Source organism: Melospiza georgiana, chromosome 19 (genome assembly GCF_028018845.1).
Source record: "Melospiza georgiana isolate bMelGeo1 chromosome 19, bMelGeo1.pri, whole genome shotgun sequence".
In the NCBI taxonomy this organism is placed as follows: Eukaryota; Metazoa; Chordata; class Aves; order Passeriformes; family Passerellidae; genus Melospiza; species Melospiza georgiana.
In genome coordinates, this window is record NC_080448.1 from 7,207,449 (window position 1) to 7,233,632 (window position 26,184).

General features: G+C 44.0%; 1 protein-coding gene across 7 annotated transcripts in view; it reads left to right on the forward strand.

Annotated features, from left to right (window-relative positions):
- Window positions 1-26,184, forward strand: part of CUX1 (cut like homeobox 1) — a 274,393-nt gene that overhangs the window by 223,807 nt on the left and 24,402 nt on the right. For 6 of the 7 annotated variants that reach the window (XM_058037671.1, XM_058037673.1, XM_058037676.1 and 3 more), the window contains 4 exons: window positions 1,291-1,593; window positions 5,800-5,988; window positions 11,660-11,924; window positions 16,211-18,897. The exons of the other annotated variant lie outside the window; for it this stretch is intronic. In XM_058037671.1, coding sequence (XP_057893654.1) covers window positions 1,291-1,593; window positions 5,800-5,988; window positions 11,660-11,924; window positions 16,211-16,919 — 1,466 coding nt within the window. In that variant the 3' untranslated portion in view covers window positions 16,920-18,897. Of the gene's footprint in view, window positions 1-1,290; window positions 1,594-5,799; window positions 5,989-11,659; window positions 11,925-16,210; window positions 18,898-26,184 lie in introns of those variants that run through there. 7 annotated transcript variants of the gene reach the window in all.

Sequence of the window (26,184 nt, forward strand, 5' to 3'; positions counted from 1 at the left end):
CTCCCAGGACCCTGAACAACAAACACCATTATCCTCTGCACTCTGCTCTGTTTGGGCCTGACTTTTCCTTCAGCATTTGGGATGTGTTTCCATGCTGCACAGGCTGCATGCTCTGGAATGATCTGACAATATTCTGGATAACAAATTCAAAAACCAGGGAGGTGATGGGACCTGAGAATCTTGTGTGGTGGCACCACAGGGCTCAGAAAACTCTGGGCTCTGGGTTCCTCCTTGAGCAGCTGAGAGCTCTGTCAGCCTTCTGCAGGCAGCTGGAGCCAAAGCCAGGGATGTGTGAGCATGGAATCCATGCCAGGGATGTGTGAGGATGGAATCCATGCCATAAACCCTGGGTGGGAAGCAGCAAGGAGGAGGAATCAGCCCCACAGAAATGGGAAAAGCTGTGGATGGAGAAATCACCCGTGCTCCTTATCTCCTGAATGGTTCTTGTAAACCACAGTGCCTCTGTGATGTTGCTTTAAAAAAGGTTCAGCCTGTACCCTCAGATGTCTGGAATCTCTGAATAAGCTCAGTCAGTACATTCTGTGAGAGATAAATTGATTGGGGGGGAAAACAACATTTTGTACAGAACCTATTGTTGTTGGCAAATTAACAGATTGGGAAAGCTTTTCTTTAAACCAAGTGTCACAATAACAGATTTGGGTGTCTCCTGATCCACTCAATATCTTTATGTTGGATTCTGAAATACTTTAATTAATATAGCATAATTACAAACTGTATTTTAATCTTGTTATTTCTGGACAAAGAGAATTGCAGAAATGTGATGTGTGTGATAAGAAACAAAATGAAATCAATAACACTCTCAAGATAGAGAGTTGTATCAGTTGTAGAAAATCCCTCATTGACAGAACAAAATAGTGGCTGAGTGAGTTTCTTACAAGTCACAGAAGGAAGTTTAAACCAGTCTAGAATGGAAGCTTTAAAACCATCCTTATATAAAAATGTTGTGACAAGCAAAACTGAGATTTCCTGACCAAGGAAATTGCGTGCAAACTTACAGACTATTGCACTTCAGTTTTTCCTGATTTTTATTTGTATTTGTACATCTTGTCTTTAGAAGAAATCAGAGACGACTCAAGATAAAATTAGAAAATAATTCTTGTTTTTAAAAAGAGGCTTTTTAGTACCCAAGTCATAGCAAATAGCATTTTGCATACTTAGGCATTTCTTTAAGTAGGTAGAATATAAATGAGGAGGAAAGTTAAATATCCTGCAATCAAAACATTACAATTATGCTAAAGTGGGGACTTTTTTCTCTTTTTTTACTTACAGAAAGTACTCCAAAGACTTCTGCCAGTTGCAGTCCTGCTCCTGAATCTCCCATGAGTTCCAGTGAATCAGTGAAAAGCCTGACTGAGCTGGTACAGCAGCCCTGCCCTGCCATAGAGACGAGTAAGGATGGCAAATCCCAGGAATCCAGTGAGCCACCTGCATCTGAGTCCCAATCCACGACCCCTCTGCCACTCTCAGGCCACTCTGCACTCAGCATCCAAGAACTGGTGGCCATGTCCCCTGAGCTGGACACCTATGGCATCACCAAGAGGGTCAAGGAAGTGCTCACGGACAACAATCTTGGTAAATCTCTTTATTCTCATTTCTGGTCCAAAATTATGTGAAAGTGTTCATGTTTTTATTGTTAGCTACACTAGATGTGTATGAGAATGCCTGGCTTTGACTCTGGCCTAAGCTTTAATTTGCTAAAACGATACCTAATCTTTTTAAACTGGTGGAAAACTCTTTTCAGATTGTCACACTCTGCTTCAAATCCCATCACACCCTTGTTGTTTCTGGCTCAGCAGGCAGGTTCTGCTCCCACCTCCCAAAGCAGAGTCCAGCAGGCTGTCAGCACCCCCAGAACCAGGGAGATCTCCCCTTGGGAAAGGCTTTTTCCCCACACTTGCAAATTCCAGACCTATTTTGGGTGAAGTAGAGCAGGGTTGGAGAGGAAGGTGCACCACAAGCAGGAGCACAGTGTCCCTGCAGAGCTGGGAGGGAAAATCCACACTCAGCTGAGGTTTAGATGAGCCTGAGATAAGTGTGCAGGGCCACTCAGTTCTTCTGCTTAGAGATGTGCAAAGCTCAGGCTGCTTTTGCCTGCAGATGGGTTTTTGGCTGTTGCCTTTATTGCCATGACTGTTTGGAATAGCCACAGGGAATAACCTGATGTTAGTATGGGAAATCCTCATTAATTCTGTCACTGTGCCTCTAAATCTCTGATTCATCATGTCTTTAACCTTTGTTTCCCTCCAAAGGCTTTGGGGAATCTTTGTGGGATGCTTTGAGGGCTCTGGCAGGAGGGCAGTAAGGCTGTCCCAGTGTTACCTGCTCCTGGGTCTGAGCAAGGCATCATCCCACCTGCATCAGGTGTTCAGGGGAATGGCTGCTGCTCCCCAGAAGTTTCTCTTCCTTCACTAGAAATAACACCTAAAGTTTAGATTTAGACTGATGGTGTTACTTATGTGAGCAGAATTTTATCCATATCATCTGAATGTGGTGACTGTGAAAGTAAAAACTCCTCTATTTTAGTATGTGAGGAAGCCTCTTTTCATCTAGACACAGAATAATGTGTTATTTCCATAAAACATTTTTAAGGGGAAAAATACTGGGATGGAGGAGGTCCCAGGTTCTTATTTAACATCATTTGGGGGGAAAAAAAGGAAATGGCCCTAATCACTGACAGACCCTGAGTGAGATTGTGTTCCACCCAGCCCAGCAGAATTCCTTGCCCATGGAATGCTGGGGCAGATGTGGTTGCTTTTTCAGTGGAGATAAGGTAGAGATAAAGCCCCAAATCATGGTAAGGGTTTGCAGATCCAAGCCCCTGGTTTTTGAGCAAAAAAGCTGTTGAGTGCTGTACCTGCTCTGGTGTTCCAGAGAGGTTTGAAAAAAAAAAAAAAAAAGTATTTTTGTTTACATTTGCTTTGATGCCATTTTTACTTAGTCTTTTTTATTTCCCATGATTTTTTGTTTTCCTACAGTGTGGCTGACAAGCCTAAAAAGCAGCAGAAGAGCCAGGAAATGTGCCCCAAACTCTGCATTAGGTGTGGAACCAGTTTCAATGTCTCCTTTTGTGCCCTCAGTGTGCTGGTGCTCCAGGTTTTCTGGTGCACAGGTTTCTCTGCTTTAGGCCACTGGGCCTTGTGAACCTGTCACAGGCAGCTGGTGTGGCTGAGGTGTCCCAGTGTCACCAGCCAGTAAGGGCCACAGTTGTTCAGAACAATTCACACTGAGCTGGGTGGGTCTGTCCTCCCCTCAGCAGTCAGGGGAATGGCTCCAAAGGGAAGCAGAGTAGGTTCAGATGGGATGTTAGGATATGGAATTCTTCCCTGTGAGGGTGGGGAGGTCCCAGCACAGGGTGCCCAGAGCAGCTGCCCCATCCCTGGAAGTGCCCAAGGCCAGGTTGGACAGGGCTTGGAGCAGCCTGGGCCAGTGGAAGGTGTTCCTTTCACTAGGAGCTGGGTGATCTTAAAGGTCCTTACCAACTCAAACCATTCTCTGAAGGTTCTGTGCCTTCAGCACACTGTTCACTGCTGATGTTCTGAGCCCCAAAAGTCAGAATATCCTCAGGGGTTCCCTGCTGGGCTGCAGGAGCTCACAGAGGGAAGCAGATGCGCTCAGCTGTTTGAGGACAGGGCATATGGGGCATTTTGTAGGAAGGGTCAAGACTTTCCATGAAAGATCCATTAGGATCTACATCAGTAGGAATGGACATGAAAGCTGGGGAGGAGTTTTAGGAAAACTGTGCTTAAAAATATTGCTGTTATTGCTGGTGCTGTGCTGAATATGGAGCATGTTACACCTGCTCCCTCCCAGGGAGGATTTCTGACACCTTCCCCCTTAGCTTGGGAGTCTTTCAGGTGTTTTCTCCTGTCCTGCCATATCCTGACATGAAATAAACAACACAAACATCTTTAGCTTTGTTCTTAACACCTAGAGAACACGATGTTACCTCCTTCCACATTTGCATTTTTAATTTTTAGGCTGCAGTTTAAAGGTTCATTTCCTTCAGCAGCACTGCCAGCACTGCTCATTCCCAACCCTTTTGCAAATCCGTGCCCATATTTCTGTTCATGTGGCAACACAATAGCAGATTTTTTAAGTGGCTGTGTTATCTTGTTAGTAGCTGGCAGGTTTACAGGGAAATGGATGAGGCCTTGCTGATGTTTTTAAATACAAACAGGGAGCAGGTTACCCCAGCAAGACATGTGATAAAAAACATAAAGATAAAATTGATAAAATTTCCCCTGAATTACCTCTTTTGTCTGATTTTCCTGATATTGAGGGTAGTGGAAAATCACTTATTACTCAGGAACTTGAGTGAATTCTGAATGTAGGAGCTGTTTTCTGGCTAGTTTTGGAGCTTATTAGCAGAGTGTCATGTTAAGCCCTGTTCTCCTTTCCCCTCTCTGCCTCTCATTATCTCAGCTGCTTACTCTGGAAGCTTTGCAGACCCACCTGCCCCACACACCTGAGTGGGATGTTCTGCCCTTCTGACTGATCCCATATTCCCTCCTCTCCCCATACAGGCAAAAAAACCCACCAGGGCAAAAATATTGAGATGTTTTTAAAGAGAAAGAGGAGGGGGATATTGGAGTTGAGTGCAGGGGATGGGTCTGTAGAGCAGATATTTGCCATGAGCTGTCTGTGTCAGGATCAGGGAAGGTTGTGAAGAGCTGGTGGTGCTTTTGGAGATGTGGGCTTGTCCTGCAGAGCTGTGGGGTCAGAATCCCCACTCACCCCATTGTCCCTTAGGGATCTGTTGGTTACCACTGGCTGCAAGTGCTGGGGTGTGGAGGGAGAATATTCTGTTGTTGGGTTAGTGAGGAAACTCAAAAGCTGCAGATCCCTGAGCCCCAGATTTGGGGGTTATGGAAAGATCTTTGGGTTACCTTGAAATGCCATGGCAGCAGCACTTGTATCTTAAATGCTGGTGACTCAGATGACTCCAGGCTCTCCTGCAGCAGAAGTTGGTATCAAGGCAGTGCAGCTGAGGAAGAATATTGAACTGAAGGGGGTTAGAAAATCAGCTCTGTGGTTGGGTTTGAGCTGTACAGACATTTTCCCCAGTCCTTGATAAGTTAGGCTTTTCCCATATAAAATCATTGTCAGCAATGCACATATGAACACTGTACATTGTCAAGCATTTGCAGATTTTACCCTGCCAGATGACAGCATTTTGTAAGAGAGCTAAAATTAACTATTCTTAATTAGAAATACTGTAGAGATTGTAAAACAAAAATTGTATTGCAAATTCTGATTATCTCTAGTGGTTAAGGCACAGTTAGATCCCCACAGATAGCACGGCACACAAATTCCATACGTGTTTCTGTGAGGACATTTATATGGCCGCTGCCGAAGGGGGAGGTTGCATTGCTCTTGGTTCACTGATTGCTGGAAATGCTTGGATTGCCCTGTTAGAACAAAGCTGTGGCACTGCCCTCCTGCATAAGAGCTGAGTAGCCTCACTGCTCTCACAAGCTGCCTGCTTAGCTAGAAGTTCAGTTTATTTTTCCTCTCCTAATTTTATTTTTTGCACACTGTTTCACTGTAAAGTCCTGCTCCCCAAACATGTCGAGCTCCTCCCTTTATCCCAGGCAGATCCTGAGGATTAAACTAAAGCTCAGTATTTACCCTTCTAGTGGGGGGCAGAGCATTTATTCTCCTAAATGTTTCTTCTGGGTTTTTGAAGCAGTTCTGAAGTAAGAATAATTGAGGAATGATCTCGCGTTCTTTGCCGCGTCTCGGCTGAGCGCATTCACGCTCTTCTCAATTTCCCACCAGGTCAGCGTTTGTTTGGGGAGACAATCCTGGGGCTGACCCAAGGCTCTGTCTCAGACCTGCTGGCTCGCCCCAAGCCCTGGCACAAGCTGAGTCTGAAGGGAAGGGAGCCCTTTGTCCGCATGCAGCTGTGGCTCAACGATCCCAACAACGTGGAGAAGCTGATGGATATGAAGCGCATGGAGAAAAAAGGTAAAAGAGCAGAGTGCTAACTCACACCTTCCCCTCTTCAGCCTGGCTTTAGAACCCTCCAGAAATAGTGGAGAGGCAGCATTGATCCACTGGTATGAGGCTTGTGCAAAAGCACTTCACCACAGATTTTTTTGGAGCTTTTATTTGATGCTTGCTCAAGCAGATACGTCTCAAAATAAAAGGAAAACAAACACACAACTGTGACCGTGTTCACAGGGGTCTGAGGATGAGGGAAGAGACGAGGATCTGACTCCATGTTTCAGAAGGCTTGATTTATTATTTCATGATATATATTAGATTAAAACTATACTAAAAGAATAGAAAAAAAAGATTTCATCAGAAATCTAAGCTAAGAATAGAATAAGAAAGAATGATAACAAAGGCTTGTGGCTCGTACTCTCTGTCTGAGCCAGCTTACTGTGATTAGCCATTAATTAGAAACAACTAACATGAGTTAATCAAAATTCTACCTGTTGCATTCCACAGCAGCAGATAACCATTGTTTACATTTTGTTCTTGAAGCCTCTCAGCTTCTCAGGAGGTAAAATCTTAAGGAAAAGATTTTTCATAAAAGATGTCTGTGACACACAACAAAAAGCCAACCCCAAACCCTAAATATTCACCAGCTGCTGGGGAATCATTGCTGCTTTCTCCTATAGATTAATTACTGAGGCCCTGGTGTATCACTGATAACTTGCCTTACCAAATGAGAAATGTGGGTTTGGGTTATTAGTTAATAGTGCTGCAGCTGGTCACAGATGTTGGGCTGGAAGAACTGAGCATTGATTCCTGGGAAAGCTCCTTGCCAGCCCTTCAGTGGTGGCTGCTGGGAGGAGAGAAAAATGCAGCCTTTATAAAAGGCTATTGCAGAATAATGATATTTGAAGCCTTTATAGGGAGGGGTAAGGTGATTGTGTTAATAAAATAAAATTTGTGTTGTGCTCACATAAAACAGGGTCATGGGGATGGACCTGTGAGTGCTCTGAGTTGTTACTGGCTATTTAAATAGGAAGTACATCCTGCAAATTTATCCAACTCTCCCCATTTTAAATTCATCACTAAAACACAGTGGTTCTTCAGAGCCCTGTTTTTAGTATGTTCATGTGATTTTACAAGAGAGACTCGTGGGCTGCCATTATCAGCAGTTAACTAATTAATGATATATACATCTCTGGAGCTAGCCCTTAATGATATTAGCACAGACATCATTAATCGTGTACACTGCAAGCTCTGCTGTTGACTGATGTTCTGAAAGCATTTACACATTTGATCAAGAACTTGGTGATTATATTTAAAATTGCAGTGAGGGAGCTTCTGGGAAAATTATAGTCTTGCAGGCTTTTAAGAAGAAATTCAAGCCCTTGTGACAGTAACCAGTATAAAATAAAGCAGTGCAGTATCTTAGCACGTGGATGATCTTCCATGGGGAGTAAAATCCACTTGGGTTTCCCACTTACAACTGTAAACCAAAGGGAATCATGAGGAGTTTTGCTGCATTAGAAACATGGCAGGAATAAAATTGTCAACTAGATGGGTTTTTATAGCCTCACAGAGAATATTGCCCATAATGCAGCAAAATAAAATAAAAATAATTTAAAAGTGGTACTGACAATATCCTTTCAAAACGATTTTCTAAACTGGATTCTTATCAAATAGTGAGCAATACATATGGTCTGTAGATGGCATCTGAATAGAGATAAGGCCATAAATCATTGAGACTCTGCTCTGAGCTCCTGAACTGTGCAAGTGCTGTCCTCAGAGCAGTCTAAAGTGAATTCAGCCCTGTATTTTCTGCAAAATCCTTTCATGCAGGTAAGGATCCTGTGATTTAACCTTTTAAATTGCTCCAGAGCCACATTAAGAATTTAACTTTCCCTTCAGCTAATGTCAGTTAAAGAACAATGCGACTGGCTCTGCTTCCAGTGAAACATTATTATCAATTATTTCTCTGCCACATTTTATTAAGGGAGTAAATTAATAATTATGATAAAGGTGAACTGCATATCTCTTTTTTTTTTTTCCTATTCCGCCAGTCTGAAGTTTGTGCTATAAATGTCCCTTTTAAGAGGTTCTGAAAATTTGCAATGTACACTAACCAACCTCTTTGGAGGGAGCTGGGGCTTCATGCTCACCAGGCTGAGACATTTGCACACCTTTCCTGCCTTGGAAATGTTCATTCCTCTCATAACCTCGGGGGTGTTGGGCTGCTGGAGCATCACACTCCTCACAGAACAGCACTGCTGTCAGGAGAAAATTGAATTCCCTTTATTTCCCCATTATTTCACTTTTTAATAATCTTGTTCAATACCACATAAGGTAGAAATTATATTAAAAGGGGCTCTGTTTTATCTCAGTGGGCAGCTGTGCAATGGTGTCTGTGGCATCCATAGCTGGGCACACATGGACTGGGGGGGGGAAAGGTGGAACTCAGTCAGACCCAGACCTTTGCCCAAATTACAGCTGGGTTTCCTTTTTTTCATCTGTCTCCTGAGAAATGGAGACTGGTCACAGACAAAAACCAAACTTCTCCAAAAATAAAGTGAGTTTGCAACTTGGATTCCAGTTTGAGCCTTGCTGTCACTGCAGATGTGCTGAATGATCTCCTTACATTTTCTGCACGCAGCACATATGTTTAAAAATAAAAATAAAAATGGAAAAGCTTTTAAAAATGTCCTCTAAGTTTCCAGTGACCAGCATTAAAGCCAGAAGTCTGAGTACTAGTTCTGCCTTTGGCCCAATGGAAGCTTTTCCTGATAGTAGATTATCCTCCAGAATACAATTGCTCTGACAGAACAGTGGGAATCCTCCTCTTTATTTGTATTTTAATGAAATGTGTGCTTTTATATCATTTGTTCCATTCACATGAGAGCATCCCCGCTCAGCCAGTGCACCTTGTGGGATGCCAGTGTGAGGTTACAGGTGCAGAGGAAGGAATGACATTTTTCCCCAGCTCTCACAGCTCCAGATTGTCCTTTGCTGCTTTAGACAGGAGCTTTGCCCTGCCAGAAATCCCATCCTATGGAGAGCAGACAAAGGGAGATCCAGCCCATCCTGATCCCTGTGTGTCTCCTGCTGACTCAGTGACCTGACCAAATTCCAGAAACTCCAGTCAGAGGTGGTCTGAGCCCCTGTCACATCTCCCATGCCAGGTTCTGGTTTGTCTTGTGGCCTCCTTGAAGCTGCTGCCCATTGCTGAGGTGATGGATGTTGTCCTCCAGCCTCTTGGTTCTGCTGGGCAAGGAAACAAGGGAGCTTTGGCTGTAGTTTGCAGGTCAATGCAAGTTGGAAATAACACCCAGGAAGGAGTTTTGAGATTAAACACCTTATAGGAATATGAGACTATCTTGCTGGAATTATTAATTCCATGGTTGAAGGTTGTAACAGTTCCTTGAAGACTGCAAAAATAAGGCCAATGGGTCATCTTGAAATAATGCAGATTTTATGCAGTTTTACATCTGGTTGGAACAGCTTAAATAGGTGGATTTTTAAAGGAGATTTATTTAAAAAAAAAGAAAACACTTTGTTTTTTATGGTTATTTCAAACGTGTGCAGGACTGTATCACGTCAGAGTGATGGATCACGAGCAGCTCACGTTGTGTTCCATATCAGTAATCTTACACAGTAGGTAATCCTCAGGTAATCTGTCATGTTCAGGAAAAACAAAATGTGGGCCATGCAGATACCCCCAAAGGTTACAGTGTGTTCAGAATTCACTGCCATGATAGCAAAGCCACAGTGCCAAAGGTCCCACTGGAGGCACCATGGAGAGGGCAGGGGCTGGAAGCACTGGAGCCAGAAAAGCCAGCCAGGCCTGGAGGGAGCCCTGCCAGGAGGCACTGGCTGGGGTTTGAACACTGCAGTTTGTGTGATTGCACTGATTTTTTATTCACTGTGCAGCCTCAGCCTGAAGGCAGAGCTGTGGGGAGAGAAAAATTGAATTTTTGAAGAATTTGGTTGCTGACCAGTGTGACTGGCCCCACAGTGTCCCTGGCTCCAACCAGAGCTCCTGGCTCCTGGAGATTTAATGCCTCCTGGATTGATGTCCGGCTGGTGTAATCTGCAATTTAATACCCAAGGTTATCAAATTTTAGCTCTTGAATACGTAAACTCTTAAATATCTGGAAGGTATTTAACAGCCATTAAATATTTTATTGACAAGATTCATCTATATTTGCTGTTTTCAGTCCCCTCATTAGCAATGCTTGTGCATGATACTGCCAGGTGCAGTAAATCCCACCTCTCCAGGCCCAGTGTAAATCAATCAAGTCAGTGACAGCCTTTGCTGGGACTCCTTCCTTGTGGAATTTGCCAGGATAATTCATTCCCAGTCAGGGAGGAAGGTCAGTGGCAGGATCACAGGCTCCTGCCATCAGCCTCACCGAGCCCCTCAGTGCAGGCAGAGCTTTCTTAAAAGTGTCTGTGTTTTGGAAGGAGCTTTGTGTAGGGGAGGAGGCTGCTGGGGGCTGGTTTTCTTTCATAACCTGTCACTGCCTCGGCAGGGAGCTGTAGGGAAAGGCAGCAAACGCCTGATGGTTGTTCAGCCATCCCTGGCATCCCCGGGCTGCAGGCGCCACCGTGTGTTGGAGATGGCTGGGGAGGGCTGGGGATGCTGCAGCTCCACTGCCACAGCCGTGTTTGCCTTCATGTCAGAGACACCTCCGTGTGCACCTGAAGTGTTTCAATCACCAAACCCCTTTCAGTCAAAACCAGGCACAACTGTCCCAGTCAGGGCCCTGCGTGGGCGCTCGCTCCTCTTGGAGGAGTGAATGTGAAATGAGTCGTGTGAACTGAACCCTGTCATTCGTGTCCCACGTTCATTGTAAAGGCAGGAAACTCTGGCAGGTTTCCAGCTGACTTACCCTCTTTTCTTCTCTTTCTGCCTCCTGCATCCTCCCCTCATTTGGTCTCTGGTGGCACCTCATCCTTCCCATCCCTGCATCCCCACCTGTGACAGTGTTCGCAGGGGTCCCAGGACAAGGGAAGAGATGGGAATCTTGACTCCATGTTCAGAAAGCTGATTTATTATTTTATTATATATATTATATTAAAAGAAAATTATATATTAAAACTATCCTAAAAGAATAGGGATTTCATCAGAAGACTAGCAAGGAGTAGAAAAGAATGATAATAAAATCTTGTGACTGACCAAAAAGTTCAAGACAGCTGCTTTCTCTGAAAGCTTTGCAGACCCACCTGCCCCACACACCTGAATGGGATGTTCTGCAGCTTCTGACTCGTCCCACATTCCCTCCTCTCCCCATAGAGGCAAAAAAACCCACCAGGGCAAAAATCTTGGGATGTTTTTAAAGAGAAAGAGGAGGGGAATCTCGGAGTTAAGTGTTAAGTTAATCTTGGAGTTAAGCTGGACTGTGATTGACCATTAATTAAAAACAACCACATGAGACCAATCACAGATGCACCTGTTGCATTCCACAGCAGCAGATAATTATTGTTTACATTTTGTTCCTGAGGCCTCTCAGCTTCTCAGGAGAAAAGATCATAACAAAAGGATTTTTCATAAAAGATGTCTGTGACACCCACCTGCCGTCTCCATGTTTATCCCTCATCTTTCCCTCTCACAGCAGCAAGTTTCCACCCAAGTTAAAAAGACCCTGATAGATAAGAATCCATTGATTCTATTTGTATTTAGCCCCCTGTGCATCTCTTTCAGCCTACATGAAGCGGCGGCACAGCTCGGTCAGCGACAGCCAGTCCTGCGAGTCCTCGTCCGCTGGCATCGACTACAGCCAGGGTGCCAGCCCCCAGCCCCAGCACCAGCTCAAGAAGCCCAGGGTGGTGCTGGCACCAGAGGAGAAAGAAGCTCTCAAACGAGCCTACCAGCAAAAGCCATACCCATCACCAAAAACCATTGAGGAACTCGCCACGCAGCTCAACTTGAAAACCAGCACCGTGATCAACTGGTTCCACAATTACAGGTGAGTGACCTCTGCTCCTCAGGGAGGGCTGGGCTTGGCTTTGGCAGGTGCTGCTCTGCCTCAGCAGACTGTGCGGGGTGGTTGTGCAAAACAAGCAGCTCTGACAGCAGGGAGGTTCTCACTAACACAGTGCTAATGCTCCAGACTAATTTTAAGTCATCCCTGAGGAGCAGCTGTACTCACATATTGATGCGAGTGGTGCTTTTAAACAGAAAGTCTGGCTTTTGGGGTGGGCGTGGATGTAGAGATGTCCACTGATGAATATTTATAAAGGCACTGCAGCAGGCCAGGCTGCTCTGTCTGACTCACATGTGCACACGCACAGACACGTGTGGGGTGTGTGGTGGGTGTTGTCCCTGGGTCACTGGGTGGAGGGGGCTTGGAAATGTCCTTTATTGGATGCCATCAGAATTGCCCTACTTTCATTGTGTCATTTTTCTGCATGGAAGGAAAAAAAGGATTTTCTTTTAGGTCTTGAGTCACCCAGCTCTGAAAATAGGCACAGTGTTTGTGCTGTGTTTCTGGGAAGCTTCATGGAGTCCTGAAGGACACAAAACCAATAACCCTGAAGTCAGATGTGGCCACAGAGAGGGACTTCTTACAAGGGCCTGGAGTGCCAAGACAAGGGGGAATGGCTTTAAACAGACAGAGAACAGGGATAGATGGGATATTGGGAAGGAATTGTTCCCTGTGAGGGTGGGCAGGCCCTGGCACAGGGTGCCCAGAGCAGCTGTGGCTGCCCCTGGATCCCTGGCAATGCCCAAGGCCAGGCTGGACAGGGCTTGGAGCACCCTGGGACAGTGGAAGGTGTCCTGCCCATGGCAGGGGGTGGAGCAAGGTGAGCTTTTAGGTCCTTTCCAACCCAAACCACTCCAAAATTCTATGATTTATTTCATTGGTATGATTAAATCATTGAGTCCCACTGAAATAAAATATTGGTCTGTTCAGTTCCTCTCTCATTTGAGGAGAAACCTTTTCCACATCTGAGCCCCTGAAGCAGGTTTTGGCCTAGAGACAGTGATAAAAAGAGACAAGGCTGGAATAGCACATAAGAATTATAGGGATTTGAATAAACATATTATCAACTGTGCTTGGGATTGGAAGTCCTAATTAATGCAGCAGACTTTTCTCCAAGAAATTTGTGCTAATGAATATTGAACAGGTACAGTTAAGCTACCAGATTTAATACTATTCTGCTCCTTCACTCGGAGCCAGTAATGTTCCTAATTAGTCCAGATTGCTAAACTTGTTTGTTTTTAAAAACTGCTAGCATTTAAAGGGTAGTTTTTCACTTTAGCCCTTCTCAGTTTTTACCAGAGAAGTTGCTGAAGCAAAAGCAGCAGAGTTTAATGAGCTATCTCAGAAATATTGTGCACAATAGTTAAATAATGTTTATAGTAAACAATAAAAAATTTTTAAAAAATCAAGTAATCATATTTCCACTGGATTTCACTGCCTTGAATTCAGTACAGATGCAGCCTCTTCTCACTGCTCAGAGTTCTCCAAATGCAGCCCTCTTCCAATTCCCACTTGCAGGCAATTACACACAAGTTGGAGGGATGCCTATGAAAATATGTTCCCTTCATCCTGACAGCAAAATGTGCTGTTCTCACTTGGGCAGATGAGCGGGAGCACTGGTGGCAGTGTCACCTCCCCCTGGTGGCAGTGTCGCCTCCCCCTGGTGGCAGTGTCACCTCCCCCTGGTGGCGGGTGTCACCTCCCCTTGGTGGCAGTGTCACCTCCCTCTGGTGGCAGTGTCGCCTCCCCCTGGTGGCAGTGTCGCCTCCCTCTGGTGGCAGTGTCGCCTCCCTCGTTAGCAGAGATCCAGCAGCTGGACACAAACCCAGCCCTGTGCCATGGGGGCAGCACAAGGCTGAGCTCTGAGGGATCTGGGCCTCTCCCAGAGATGCTGCTGGGACACTCCAGGGCTTTCAGAAGCTGTTTCAAGCCTGTTTGGAGCTCTGTGTGCTGTGAGCACTGAAAAATCAAAACACAAACCTGGTTTTTGTTCCCCTTGATAATGATTTTCTTAGCTGTCATGCATTAATTTCTCTGAAATCATGTGGAGGGTGTTGCAGAAAAGGGACAGGTTCCATGTTCTGTGAGGGGAGCAGAGTCTGACTGTTCTGCTGATCATATGTTATAAGAAATGGGTGGTCTTTATTTCAGTCTTCTCTAGGCCACACTTAACTTTATTTATCTCTTTCATACTCTCCCTCAGCCATTTCTTTTCCAAACTGAATTATTTTTTATACAGAAGCAGTTCCACATCTCTCACCATCTGCTTGTGCTTTAATACTCATTTTTCTGTAGCTTTAGATAAGGGAGGGCACAGATTTGGACAAGTTTGTCTTGCTGTCTCTTAGGAATCCTGCTGTAGTGATGCTTTTCCTTTCAGATTCAGCCCAAATCTCACTTTCCAAAGGTGGTTGCTATAGCAGGATCTACCTTTATATCCACCAGATGGAAAGTCAGCATTAGCATTTATTTCCTACAGCAAAAAGAAACGCTGGGAAAAAATATCCTCAGCAGGCAAAGAAATAATTCACTTCAGAATATAAATGGGTATAAAGGATTTTGACATGTCTGCAAGCTTCTCCAAGTCTATGGCTTTGCATTCATACCAGTCACAGAGCTCTCAGAATATACAATGAATATCCCTTGCTTTGCACCAGTGAAGCACATACAGGACACATCAGAGGCTCTGATGTCTCAAGAATGGTACAAAAAAGCAGGAGAGAGGAATTTCTACCCCACTTCACCTGTGGAAACTGGCACATAAACTCAGTATGCCACAGAAATTATACTATAGACACATCAGGAATGAAACCAGACTTTCTAGAATTGTACTCCAGGACTCTTGGACCCTAAATTCTGAGTGTATTTTTCAATGAACTCTGCACAGTGCTGGTTTTGATGTTGTGTGAAGGCTTGTCTGAGGAGCTGCAGCAAACACCCAGGAGATCTCTGATGTTTTTTGTTCCCGTGGTGAAATCCAGCTGGGTGTGTGGATGTCAAGGCCAACACCTTCCCCAGAGGAATGCTCTCTGCAATCCTCTAGCTGCTGTCACCAGGTCATCTTTACCATAAGAATTTAATTACCATGTTAATCAGGAGCCAGACCAGATTCCAGCAGCAATATATTGGGTGTGAATTCCAGGGATTTCCACAGACATGGGTTTGATGTTTGCAGGGCTGTGGTCAGATTCCCAGTGAGGTTCAGAACCTGCTGGAGCTGACGTATTTTAAATGCCATGCAGGCACAGAGCTCTTACAGCCTCCTCTCCTGACTTGGGGAATGTTACAGAAGCACCATGTTCTGGATCAATGTCCATGCAGGGAGATTTTAGGCATAAATAGAGCCTGATAATCAATGTTGCAGGATGCCTGCAGTTAATGGTAATAGAAAATTAATGTTAGCACCTGTGGGCTTCTGTTAGGTGGGTAATATTCTCCTAGGGAAAATTACCCCTAAATCCTTCAGAAGTGTGAGTCAGCGAGTACTGCTGAAATACTCTGTTGCATTTCAAGTAAGTCAATAAGATCAATAGCTTCAAAAGCAGTATTCAGGTGGTGTTCTCCATTTAGCTGAATGTTTTTTCCATTGTGTGCTGTCTTCCACAGCACAGTTAAGGGAAAATAGAAAATCCTTACAGCCATCAGTGCTGGGACAGCGTGTCACTTGTGGTTTGCAGCCCCTTGGCAGTTCTCTGTGGCTAAAACCAAGAGTTTTTTACCTTCACTCTGAAAAATAGTAAGTTCTGGTAAACTCTCCCCAGGCCTGTGGTCCCATCCCTTACCATGGATTATTGGGGCTCCCTCTTGGTTATAAATTAGGAATTAAATGGTGTTCATCACTTCTCCCATGGATGCAGCAGGACAGAGAATAGAATAGTCTAGAATAACTCCCTAACCTGCAGAAAAGTTTACCTAGAGAGATATTAGGAAGTTCTAGGCTTAATAATGGAGCTCTGTGCATTGTGTTTGAAGGTATTGCATTTGAAATAAGCAAGCATTGTTTTAACCAAAGGTACTACTGTCAATATGTTTTTGCTTTGTGTGATTGGTCAAAAAACTTGTAAAGTGAGTTGTAACATTAAGTTCTTTCTCTGCTGCCTGGGATGTGAGCTGATGGCATCTTCCCATTGTCATAACCATGTAATGAGGCTGATGCTGGAGAATCAAACAGCGCAAGGCACATTCCCAGCAGTCCCGTCCCGTTGGTGATTTGGGCCATAACAGCCTCGCTGCCTCTTCTGAACTCACCCCGTGTCCCTCTCTCGCAGGTCCCGCATCCGTCGGGAGCTGTTCATCGAGGAGATCCAAGCCGGGAGCCAGAGCCAGGCCGGGTCGAGCGATTCCCCTTCGGCCAGGAGCAGCAGGGCGGCGCACAGCTCCGAGGGGGACAGCTGCGACGGCGTGGACGCGGAGGGCCCTCCCGAGGGGAAGCCGAGCGGCCCAGAGGCGGACGAGTTCAGCAATGCGGCCGCCAAGTCTCAGGGAGGGCCCGCCGAGGCGGCTTTCGAGGCGGGGGAAGAGGCACTGCGAGGAGCCAGGCCCTCGGAGAGAGCGGAGCCCGAGAGCCTGGAGGACACCGACGACGAGGGCCGGCCCAGAGCGGCGCCGCGCCAGAGCTCCCCGCCGGCACCACAGCAGCGCCAGGGAGACGCTCTGGAGACACTGCCAAACTCTGCCACGGAAGGGGATGCCTCTACCTCAGCTGCCTCCACCTCAGTCCTTACGGGGGAGAGCTCCTACAAGTCAAAAGAAAGTTCAGAGAAAATCTCCAGTGTGCCAAGTACGAGCTCGACGCCGGGCGCAGGCTCGCAGAAATCCAACTCTCTGCAGAGCTTGTTCGGCTTCTCGGAGGCGGCGAGCTCCAGGAACACGCGAGACAGCTCCCTGAGGAAAAAGAAAGCGGCCAACTTGAACAACATCATCCACCGCTTGGAGAAGGCCGCCAGTCGGGAAGAGGCCGTCGAGTGGGAGTTTTGAGATTAAACTGGCCCAACTCGGGAGAGCTGGGAAGTCAAACTGGACCTCTACTGGTTTTATTGTGTTCGCACTTAACCGCCCTGCGGGCCACAGGGCAAAAACGCCATAGGCCAAGGTGCATATAGAAATCAAAAAGAAAAAAACACAAAAAAAAAAGAAAAAAAAGGAGCGTTAAGCCCAATTTATGTTTGTGTTTTCGAGGAAGAAAACTGAAATGTGTAGTCAAGCTTTTTTGTACCCTGAAGTGTTTTTATTATTGCCCTAAGTGATTTCCACAATTTCTGGAATAACTCATACAGCTTTGCCTTGTGCCCTCCTCTTTGGTGTGGGGCTTTAAAAAAATGAAAAACAGGAAAAAAAAAAAACTAAAAAAAAAAAATCCTTAAAAAAAAAATCAAACCCACATATTAAAAGGGGGCTTTTTATCTGCCATCTAATGGCTACAGAGCGATAATACACTATTATCTTCTTAAACCAGGAAAAAAGGGGAGATTTTTCAAGAAAAAGAAAAAAAAAGAAAGTTTTTTGTAGCTGTTCAGTTGCCACTAAGAGATTGCACAGTCAACCGACTCTAAACACACTAGTTTGGATTCCTACATATTTTCAAGAAAAGAAAAGAATCTTGTTGTTTGAAACTTTGAATTAAAAAAAAAAACACATTTACTCCACATATTTTTTAACAAAACAAAAAAAAAGTCACATCAGGAAAATATCTTAATTTGTGGTAGCTGACTTAGTGTTTTCTTGTAAGTGAAATAGAATATTGACACGTAGTGCACATTGTTTCATAGCTTTAACTGATTCTGGTCTTTTGCAGCCCAGAATTTGTTTAATACACTCCATTTTAGGCCAAATCAGGACAAAAAAAAAAAATCTGAATCTAGGTATTTTATAATCTGCTTTTTAACCTCTAACCACAGAGCACGCTGATCAGACCTCATATCTGGGAGGTTTAGGAGACAACTTAGAAGCAGCATGTACTTGATCATTTCACTTGGTTCGTAGTGTAGAGGATTTCCTTTCAGCAAAGACAGATCGCTCCAAAAACGTTGGCCAGTAACATTTCAGCCTGCTACTTGGGGGCCCAGCCCGTATCCCCAACATTCAGCTTACCTGGAATCCTTGGGAATGCATTCACGTGTCCGATTGCTGTCACACACCACTAAGAGGGACTGGAGCTGCCGCAGACCCAGCCCTTTTCCTGCTGTTGGTGGCCATTTACTGACTCTCTTCCCACCACGAGCACTGATTTTAAATATGTTTTAGTTGTGGGAAGCTCCTTTTTTTTGTGTGGATAAAGAGTACATGGCAATGACCAGATGGGCTCTCACCGGGGTGGAAGCAGCCCAAGCTCGAAACCAAAACCTTCGTGCTCTCGAGTCCCAGTGCAGCCCGTTCTGCCCTGCAGAAATGCAGCCTTTTCCCATTATTTTATGCACAGGTTAGGGCTGATCAAAGTACAAATCCAATTCTAACTTGTCTCTAACTCCTCCTGTTGTCTATATGTATATGCGTGAGCATAGAGGTGCGTGGAAGGATGTGTGTGCGTGGGTGTGTGCGTGCAATTTTATACGTCTGTGTATTTTCTTACGTACTTGTGCACACATAGAGTGCATTACTGCCACCTTTTTTCAATAAGCTGTTTTATCAGTTATGGCTTCTACAAGTTTGCTAATTTAGACTCCTTTATTGCCATATCTTTAAAACTAACAATAGATGATTTCGGAATATATATATATATATAAATATATATATATATAATTTTTTTTTGCTTATTTATAGGTGCTGTATTTTATTATCTGATTGTTAGGAAGGGATGAAAGGGGGCAAATATTCTTTAGAGGGATAGACTGCCGGCAGTATTGGGTATAATTTACAAGATGTAGTTGTCATACTGTATATTATTGATTGAAGACTTTTTTGACCGTATTGTGTATCATTGAACTTTTGTCTTAGGTCAGCATCTTTTTGATGACACTTTAATGGTGCATTCATTACTTCTTAAGTTTAATTAATATTACTTTTCTGATTTTGGGGGAGGGAGGGATGGGGGAGAGGAGTTCCGACTTTAAAGGTATGTTCCCAATATTACACCTCAGTGTGCTTGTATTAATTCATTAGTAGGATTTTTGACTGTAAGATGTGAAACCACATTTCTTGCATGATGTTTTAGAACTTATGTATTTCATTTACAGTCTCTTAACATGCGACAGCAGCACTTAGCGCAAGTTTTCACAAATTTAAGAATCAGTACACTAAAATCCATCCTTCTCATGACTAAGGAAAGAAGGCTCTAGGAGGCTGAAAGGCAGGGATTTATTTCTGATTTTCACTGCTAGCTGTTTCAGGATTCCTCCTTGGGTAACTGGGGACTCGTGGTGCGAAACTGAAGCTGAGGAAGGGAGAGGGAGCAGCTGCCCCTTTGTGTGCTGAGCTGAGGGACAGTGGCAGTGACAGACAGCAGGGAGTGGCAGCACTGCTGGGAGCGGGGTGAAGCCAAGGGTGACCTCTCTGTACCTGTCCAGTGTCCTGGTGTGACTTCCAAAGCACAGCTCCGTGGAGAAGCACGTCCTGGTAGGAGTTCACATACCTTAGTACAAGTCACAACGAGCTGCGTCTCCAGCCAAGAGCAAAACTTCTGCCCAGAGGACGCAGATATTTTCTTAGGTTCTTTAATTGTTTTTATTTTTTTTTCTTCGTTGTCGTTTGGTTCAAGTTGGGTTTTTTAATTAATTCTAGGCAATACACTTGCCAGTCTGTTCCTACTGTCCTTGTCTGCTGATTTGAGACCCAGGTGCTGGATGCAGTCAAGTGGTTACTCTCAGCTTTCTCCATAGTGAGGGGGTTTTTTTTCTGTTTGATGATTTTATTTTGTTTTTTAAGTTAATATTCCCCAAACTGTTCTTGTGCCTGTGTCTATCTGATTGCATTCCATGATGCTTACTGAGAGCTCTGGCTGCATTGTACGACAGCAGAACTGTATTCACAGGTCGCACACAAATGCAGCACTTAAGGTCAATCTCTCTTCTTAATAAGCAATACGTAAGTGCCTTGAAACATATCTTCTTTTTTTTTTTTTTTCCTTTTTCCTGTTTATTTTTGGATTTCTTTTCAGGTTTCCACTAGTTCTTTAGGATTCTTTAGCATCTGCCCGGTTTTTAATGCTGTAATGATTTTTAAAAAGCATATCTGTAGCTTGCCCTAGAGGAAATCTTTCTTTCATAACACTAACTGTTAATTCTAAGCTCCATTATTCCATTTGAGTCATGTAATTTTGCTGGTTAAAGACAGCTTTCAGAAGTCAGAAGTCACTCCATCCTGCCACGCTTTATCATTGGGATCTATTATAAAATTAATCAAATAAAACGCTGTCAGTATTTCCTATATTTTTGGCACTTTATTAATGGCTTAGCTCCTTTTGCTGTTTCATATTTAATGATCTGTGTTGAATGTGGATTAGCCTGCTGAGATGCTGTTGGGGTGATCTCCTGCCCAGGGTCCCTTTGGGTTCCTTGGTGACCCCCTGGGCCGAGGAGCACCCTCAGACCTGGAGCTCTGAGATGCTCCTGGGCTTTGTCCCAGTGTTTAGCCAAGGTCACAGCTGCTTTTCTGTTCCAGTGGAAAGTAGGATGGGTTAGTTGAACTACTGCTGATGTTCTCGGGTTGGACATGAGTTACCTGCTGGTGTTTCTGGCCAAGGCCCCCCAGTTTAGAGGCTGAACTTACACTGCAAGGTGTGAGAGATAGTTGGGATCAATTTGGAACTCACCCTTAGGAGGAAAATGTGCTTTGGAATATTTTTTTTTTTTTTAATGTAATTCAAAGGATAAAAAGTTGAAGGAGAAGAAATGCCAAAGAGCAGCACAGTGGCTGTCATCCCTTGGGTGCTGATTCCAGGGGAAGGGAATGTGTGAAGGGATGACATGGGGCTCATCTCCCAGGGCAGCAGAGCCCTCGTTGCTGACGTTTCTTTTCCTGATGGATAAAAGCACAGGCAGTGTTCAGGAAATCCATCATGCCAGATTCTGTTTTTCCTGAGGTTCTTTAAAAGCATTTTATTTTCTCTCTCTGTTTCCAGTTCCCTGCTCTTACCAATGCTGTGCATGAAGGGCCAGGGCTGTTTTAATAGAAATAACATTTATATTGCAGTTAAATTGTTGATTTTTCTCTCTGGATGATTAGAGAAGGAAAAAGAGTGCAGTGCTTTGTTTGCTAAAAGCCAGGAAAGAGTATCCCCTGGAAGAAGGGTCATGCAGTGGAATTGTCAATACACTTCCATTTTTCAGGATACAGATTTCAGACAAGAGCATTGTAGATGTTTATTGGCAGAAATGCATTTAATTACAGTTGCTTTTGATGCCATAAAATTTGACCATTTTATTTATTCATCAGTGAAATGCCTATGAATAGAGCCGCCCTTTAAAGGAATCCATATCAGTGCACTCTGCCCATATCATGAATTGGTGAGTCCTTTACTAATAAACTTCTTGCTGTAATAAGAAAGATCTATATTACAGTTAAAAAGAAAAAAAAAGTATGTGCCTTTCTCATTAGCTAAAAGATCTTATTTTTATGTAACTTGTTGATATGGGATTGGTGTAGAGCAGGGGGACCATGAACACCACAGAATTCTATGCAATATTTTCCAATCCAATTACTTAAAAGTCCCTATTTTTCAATCCTTTAACAGCAAAAATAGTAAGTTAGAGAAGTGCATCATGCTGGTGGTAATTCAAACTGCAAAGGCTGATAAATTGACATAAAATAGAATTGAGGGAAATGTGACAAATTAATGTGATGAAATAATGGAAAATGCTAACAGTGGTTGCAGTCCCTACAAGCACAACTGCTGTCAGAAGTCTGTAATCTTCCATTTTAAAATTAATAATTTCCAGTATTCTTAAAGCTTTTATGAATAAGAATGCTCCTGGCAAAAACAAGGCAGGTTAGAAACAAGGGGAAAAAATCACATTTTGAAATTATGAGAATACACAAAAAAAAGTAATTGGGTTTGGACACTTTGCACTTGCATCCAAAATGTTTTATTTCAGTTGAAATGCCACAGTAATCTGTGCCTTCAGCAGGGCTGAGAGAGATCAGTAGCTTGGCAGTTTGCTGCAGACTGAAAGTGGAGTGTTGACATTTTTACCTGCACATGGAGGGCACTATTTTTGCTCCGTTTGTGTCTCTTCCTACAAAGGAGTTCCTGAAATTCTCTGATTTCCTCTTCACCCCGGGGATGTTCTCTGTCTTCAGCCTTGAGTGTGGCTGAGCTCCTCTTGGAGACTCAGGAACAAGTGAAGGAAAGTTGGTTCTTAGGTGGGGACTGGATTGAACATTCCCTAAAACCAATTCAGGGCTTTCCTGTGAGTGTGTGGCAGTTCTGGCCCTGGTGTGACCAGCTGGTTGGAGCCTCTTATCCCTGAATTTAACTCACATAAAACATTGGACTGGGTTGATTCCTGTGTTGTTCTGCCTTCCCCTTTCTGCTCTGTGAACATCATTGTCTTTGTGTTGCATATACAATCAACTTTTCTGAGAATTTAAAAATTCTGTGCAAAGGAAAGACTTCCCCCTACCACAACCCCAGCAGTTTAAAGTCTGGTTTTAAATTGCAAGGAGAATCACTGGCATGAGAAGTACAAGACCTGAATTTCTTTTCTGATGTAACCTTTGTAGTTCAAAAGGGGTGTAGCAGTCCCTGTCTCCTTCACATATATTTGAGCTCTAAAATGTAGAAATATAATTTCACCAACTTCTTCTTTCCTCCCCATCTCTTTTATAGGATATATTGACTATGCCATATATAAAGTGTAGTTAATAATGGACTTTATAGCAAGAAAAGCTCTTTAAACCATGCCTAGGGACGGATTTGTCCTACATGACCAGGTCATGGACTATACCCTTCCCTATTAATATGCAAGGATAAAATGGTTTTATGCTCTGAACGTGAAATTTATCCTTTTGGAGAAGATTAGCGTTAGGCCTGTGCACTTAAGTTTTCAGAAAGCCTTAAAAACAGGTGTGTAAGTGGTGCCATCTCTGTCCTCAGGGATGATTTCCCCCCAGCCAAGTGGTACTGTGGCATATTTAATAGCAGTTATTAGTTATAAGGTCATTTTCCAGTTGAAGAAAGTCATTCATTGAACTTTATTAGTGAATCCCTGGCCAGCATCCTCTGGTACAATCCAGCACCTGCTTTTCCCAAACCTGGGCATCCATATCCATCCCAAAATCTTTGTTTCTCTGTGAAATCTGTGTTTCTACAACTCTTGTGAATGGAAAAAACCCTAATGGGATTCCTGAACTTCGTTTTCATTGCTATTCACAAACATCTTCTGGCACTAAGTGCGTTAAAAGGAAAAGCCTCCTTTTAAAAAACTAACATTATTGTATTTTGTCCTTGTCCATCTCTTCTATAAAGGTCAGTTCTGCCAGTTTCAAGCTTGCTTTACTCACAGTGGTGTTGGGAGATTTTAGCCACAGTTCTGTAGATTTCCTATTATTAAATCTGTTGGTTTGATCACATCAGTTCAGTTCCTTTGGACTTTGAACCAGCTGAGTGCAGAGAGAGCAGCTGAATCCTTTACCATAACAAAACAGCAAAGTGCATACCCCTGTGATGCCTTTGGCCTTCTGTTTGAATTCCAGAGATATTTGTAATACATGGTACAGTCTTCATCCAGAGTTCTTTGGAAATGGAAGAATTTCCTGCTGTTGTGGTGCCACACCTGATTTTTGCACAGTTCCTGTGTAATTCCTGGCAGTGTCACAACAGCACAGCCTCTCTCTTAGCAGCAAGCAGAAGAGTTGTGTTCTCTTCTGTCTGTGAGGATAATTATTATGCATTTTTGGGAGTTGTGAAATGTGTCTCTGTGCATCATTCCAGGGTGGAAAAGCCCCTCTGTGTATTTAGCATTTGTGTGCTTGGTCTTAATGGAGCAGCAGAATCGCTGCAGCCAAATTTGTGAAATTGTTTGGGATGTAGGTGAGCAAAGGCTTAAAACCAAGATGTATTTTAATGGGCAGAGGATGCCATTCCCCCCTTGTCAGATCCATTCCCTGCTGTAAAGAGGGGATTAGCCACTGGAGAGACCAGGCTGCTGGAGATGCATGGGTTTAGCTAATGAGGACAGGGGAGATCATGCTCAGAATACATAAAAATGATCCCAAGGGTCTGGGATGTGCAAGAGCCAAGGAATGGGAAAGGAGGGGTCAAACCTTGTCTGTAGGTCTGGCCTCCTGCAGGAAGTTCATATCCCAAATACTTGCACATGTGTAGTGCTCTCTCCTTTATCAATGTACAGCGGACAGTAAAGACATTTTTAAAACAATCACAAAACCAGCTGATGAAATAAATTCAAGCCAAGTATAGAATTAAAGCAAGCAGCTCAGCCCTGCTCTCCCTTAGCTGAAAATTCAAGTGTTTGTAGGAATGAGGTAGAAATTTTGTTAGGCAGCTCCTCTTGGAAGGTGAGTGTCTGTGCTTTCAAGAGAATAAATAAAACTTGGCACTTGACTTGCTCTGAAGTACAATCTTGTCTCCAAGTAACTAGGAAAAATATTTTTGCAATCAGTCTTTCAATCAGACTTCCCTGGCTTTTATTAGCTTGTGTTGGACTCTTTGTGCTGTTTTGATGTGTTATTTATATGTGGGTAAGTTATTACTAGCTTTAAAAGTGTTTCCAAAGGACCTGGTTACCTCTGGATGCTGGCACAGGTGATACAGGGGGTACTTGAGCATCTGGTTTGGAAAGGAGGAGCGTGGGGAATAGGCAAGGTCACATCTGCATTGTACTTTTCCCTTTCCTTGATCAGGGCTTCCATTTCCTTCTCACCTTCTCTAGAGAGATGGAGTTCATGGGTCATTCCTTTTTTTTTTTTCTGTGGGAGAAAGATTTTAGTCGAGCTTGAAATGATTTTGTTTTCACTCCATAGGCATATCATCAAAAATCCTGTGTGTTGCCACATTTCCCATTAAGTCTTTAGGATTTGCTTCCTGGAATTGACTCTTTCACTTTCTCTACTTGGAAAGCTATGTGCCTTATTTCCTAATCTCTTCATGGAGAATAATCTAAAGCACAGTAATCTGGCTTGCAGCATTCCCAGACTCTTTTCATTTATTTTTGGGGGGAGCAAACACTGATGGAGCATCCCAGTGTCCCAGCACTGGCAGGTGCTTGGCCCCAGGCACATCCAGCACTGTGTGTGAGGAGTCTTTGTGCAATAGAAACTCTGGGGCTGTGCCTGGGGGGTTCCTGTCCCACACCCAGTGAGGGTGAGCTCTCCTTCAGGGCCATTCACACTCCTGGGGGGAAAGAAAATCCCTGTGGGTTCCTTCCAGCAGCTCCTGGGACAGGACTGAGCCGTCAGCCGGCAGTTGATGCTCACAGAGCTCTCACAGGTGTGTGAGTGTCCAAGAAGCCCCCGTGGCAGCTCCTCTGTGCCATCAGTCACAGCTGCTGTCCCACTGCCCCTCCAGGGCCCTGCTGGCTCTGGGCTGAGGCTGTGCAGCCATTCCTGGGGTTTATTTGGGGTTGTGCACAGCAGGCACCCCCAGCCCTCCCTCCCTGAGCTCGCTCTCTCTGCAGCATCAGAAGGTGAAATACACAGAGGTGCTTTGGGATTAGGACAACAATCCAAGATTTCCTATTGATGAGATTCATTTGTAACAGTTTCTTTTTTGAGGTTTGGTTTTTTGTTGGGTAGAACCACAACAGGAGTATTTACATATCATTGGTTTGGGTTGGAAGGGAACTTAAAGCTCATCCTGTTCCAACCCCCTGCCATGGGCAGGGATTCCCCACTAAACCAGGTTGCTGTCCCCTAAATGGATGTTGGAGAAAGCTTGGGATTTCCTAGAGAAGGAGCAGGTGGTGTTGGCTCATAGTATCCATATCATTGTGCCCCAGTTGTGTTTTCTAGAGCAATCTTTTTTCTTTTTTTTTTTTTAAGAAAAAAAAAAGTATTTTATCTAAATGCCTAATAAATAATATTATTTAAATAGTTTTTAAAATAATTTAGGACTGAGAATAAGAAGCCTCAGTTGTGAGAGAAGAGACTTAAAATATACAGAGAGAGAAAATACCCTGAGCCTCCTAGAGCCTCTACTGAGAATTTGCTAAAGACACAGAGCCCCTGGTCAGAGCACATTGCAATTCACTCACAAGTGTTCATTTAAAATGAGAGACTGGTTTCCTGTGATGTTCATCTTTGTTGGCATATGTTTGACTTTCTGAATTCAGAGCTGATTTCCTTCTCATTC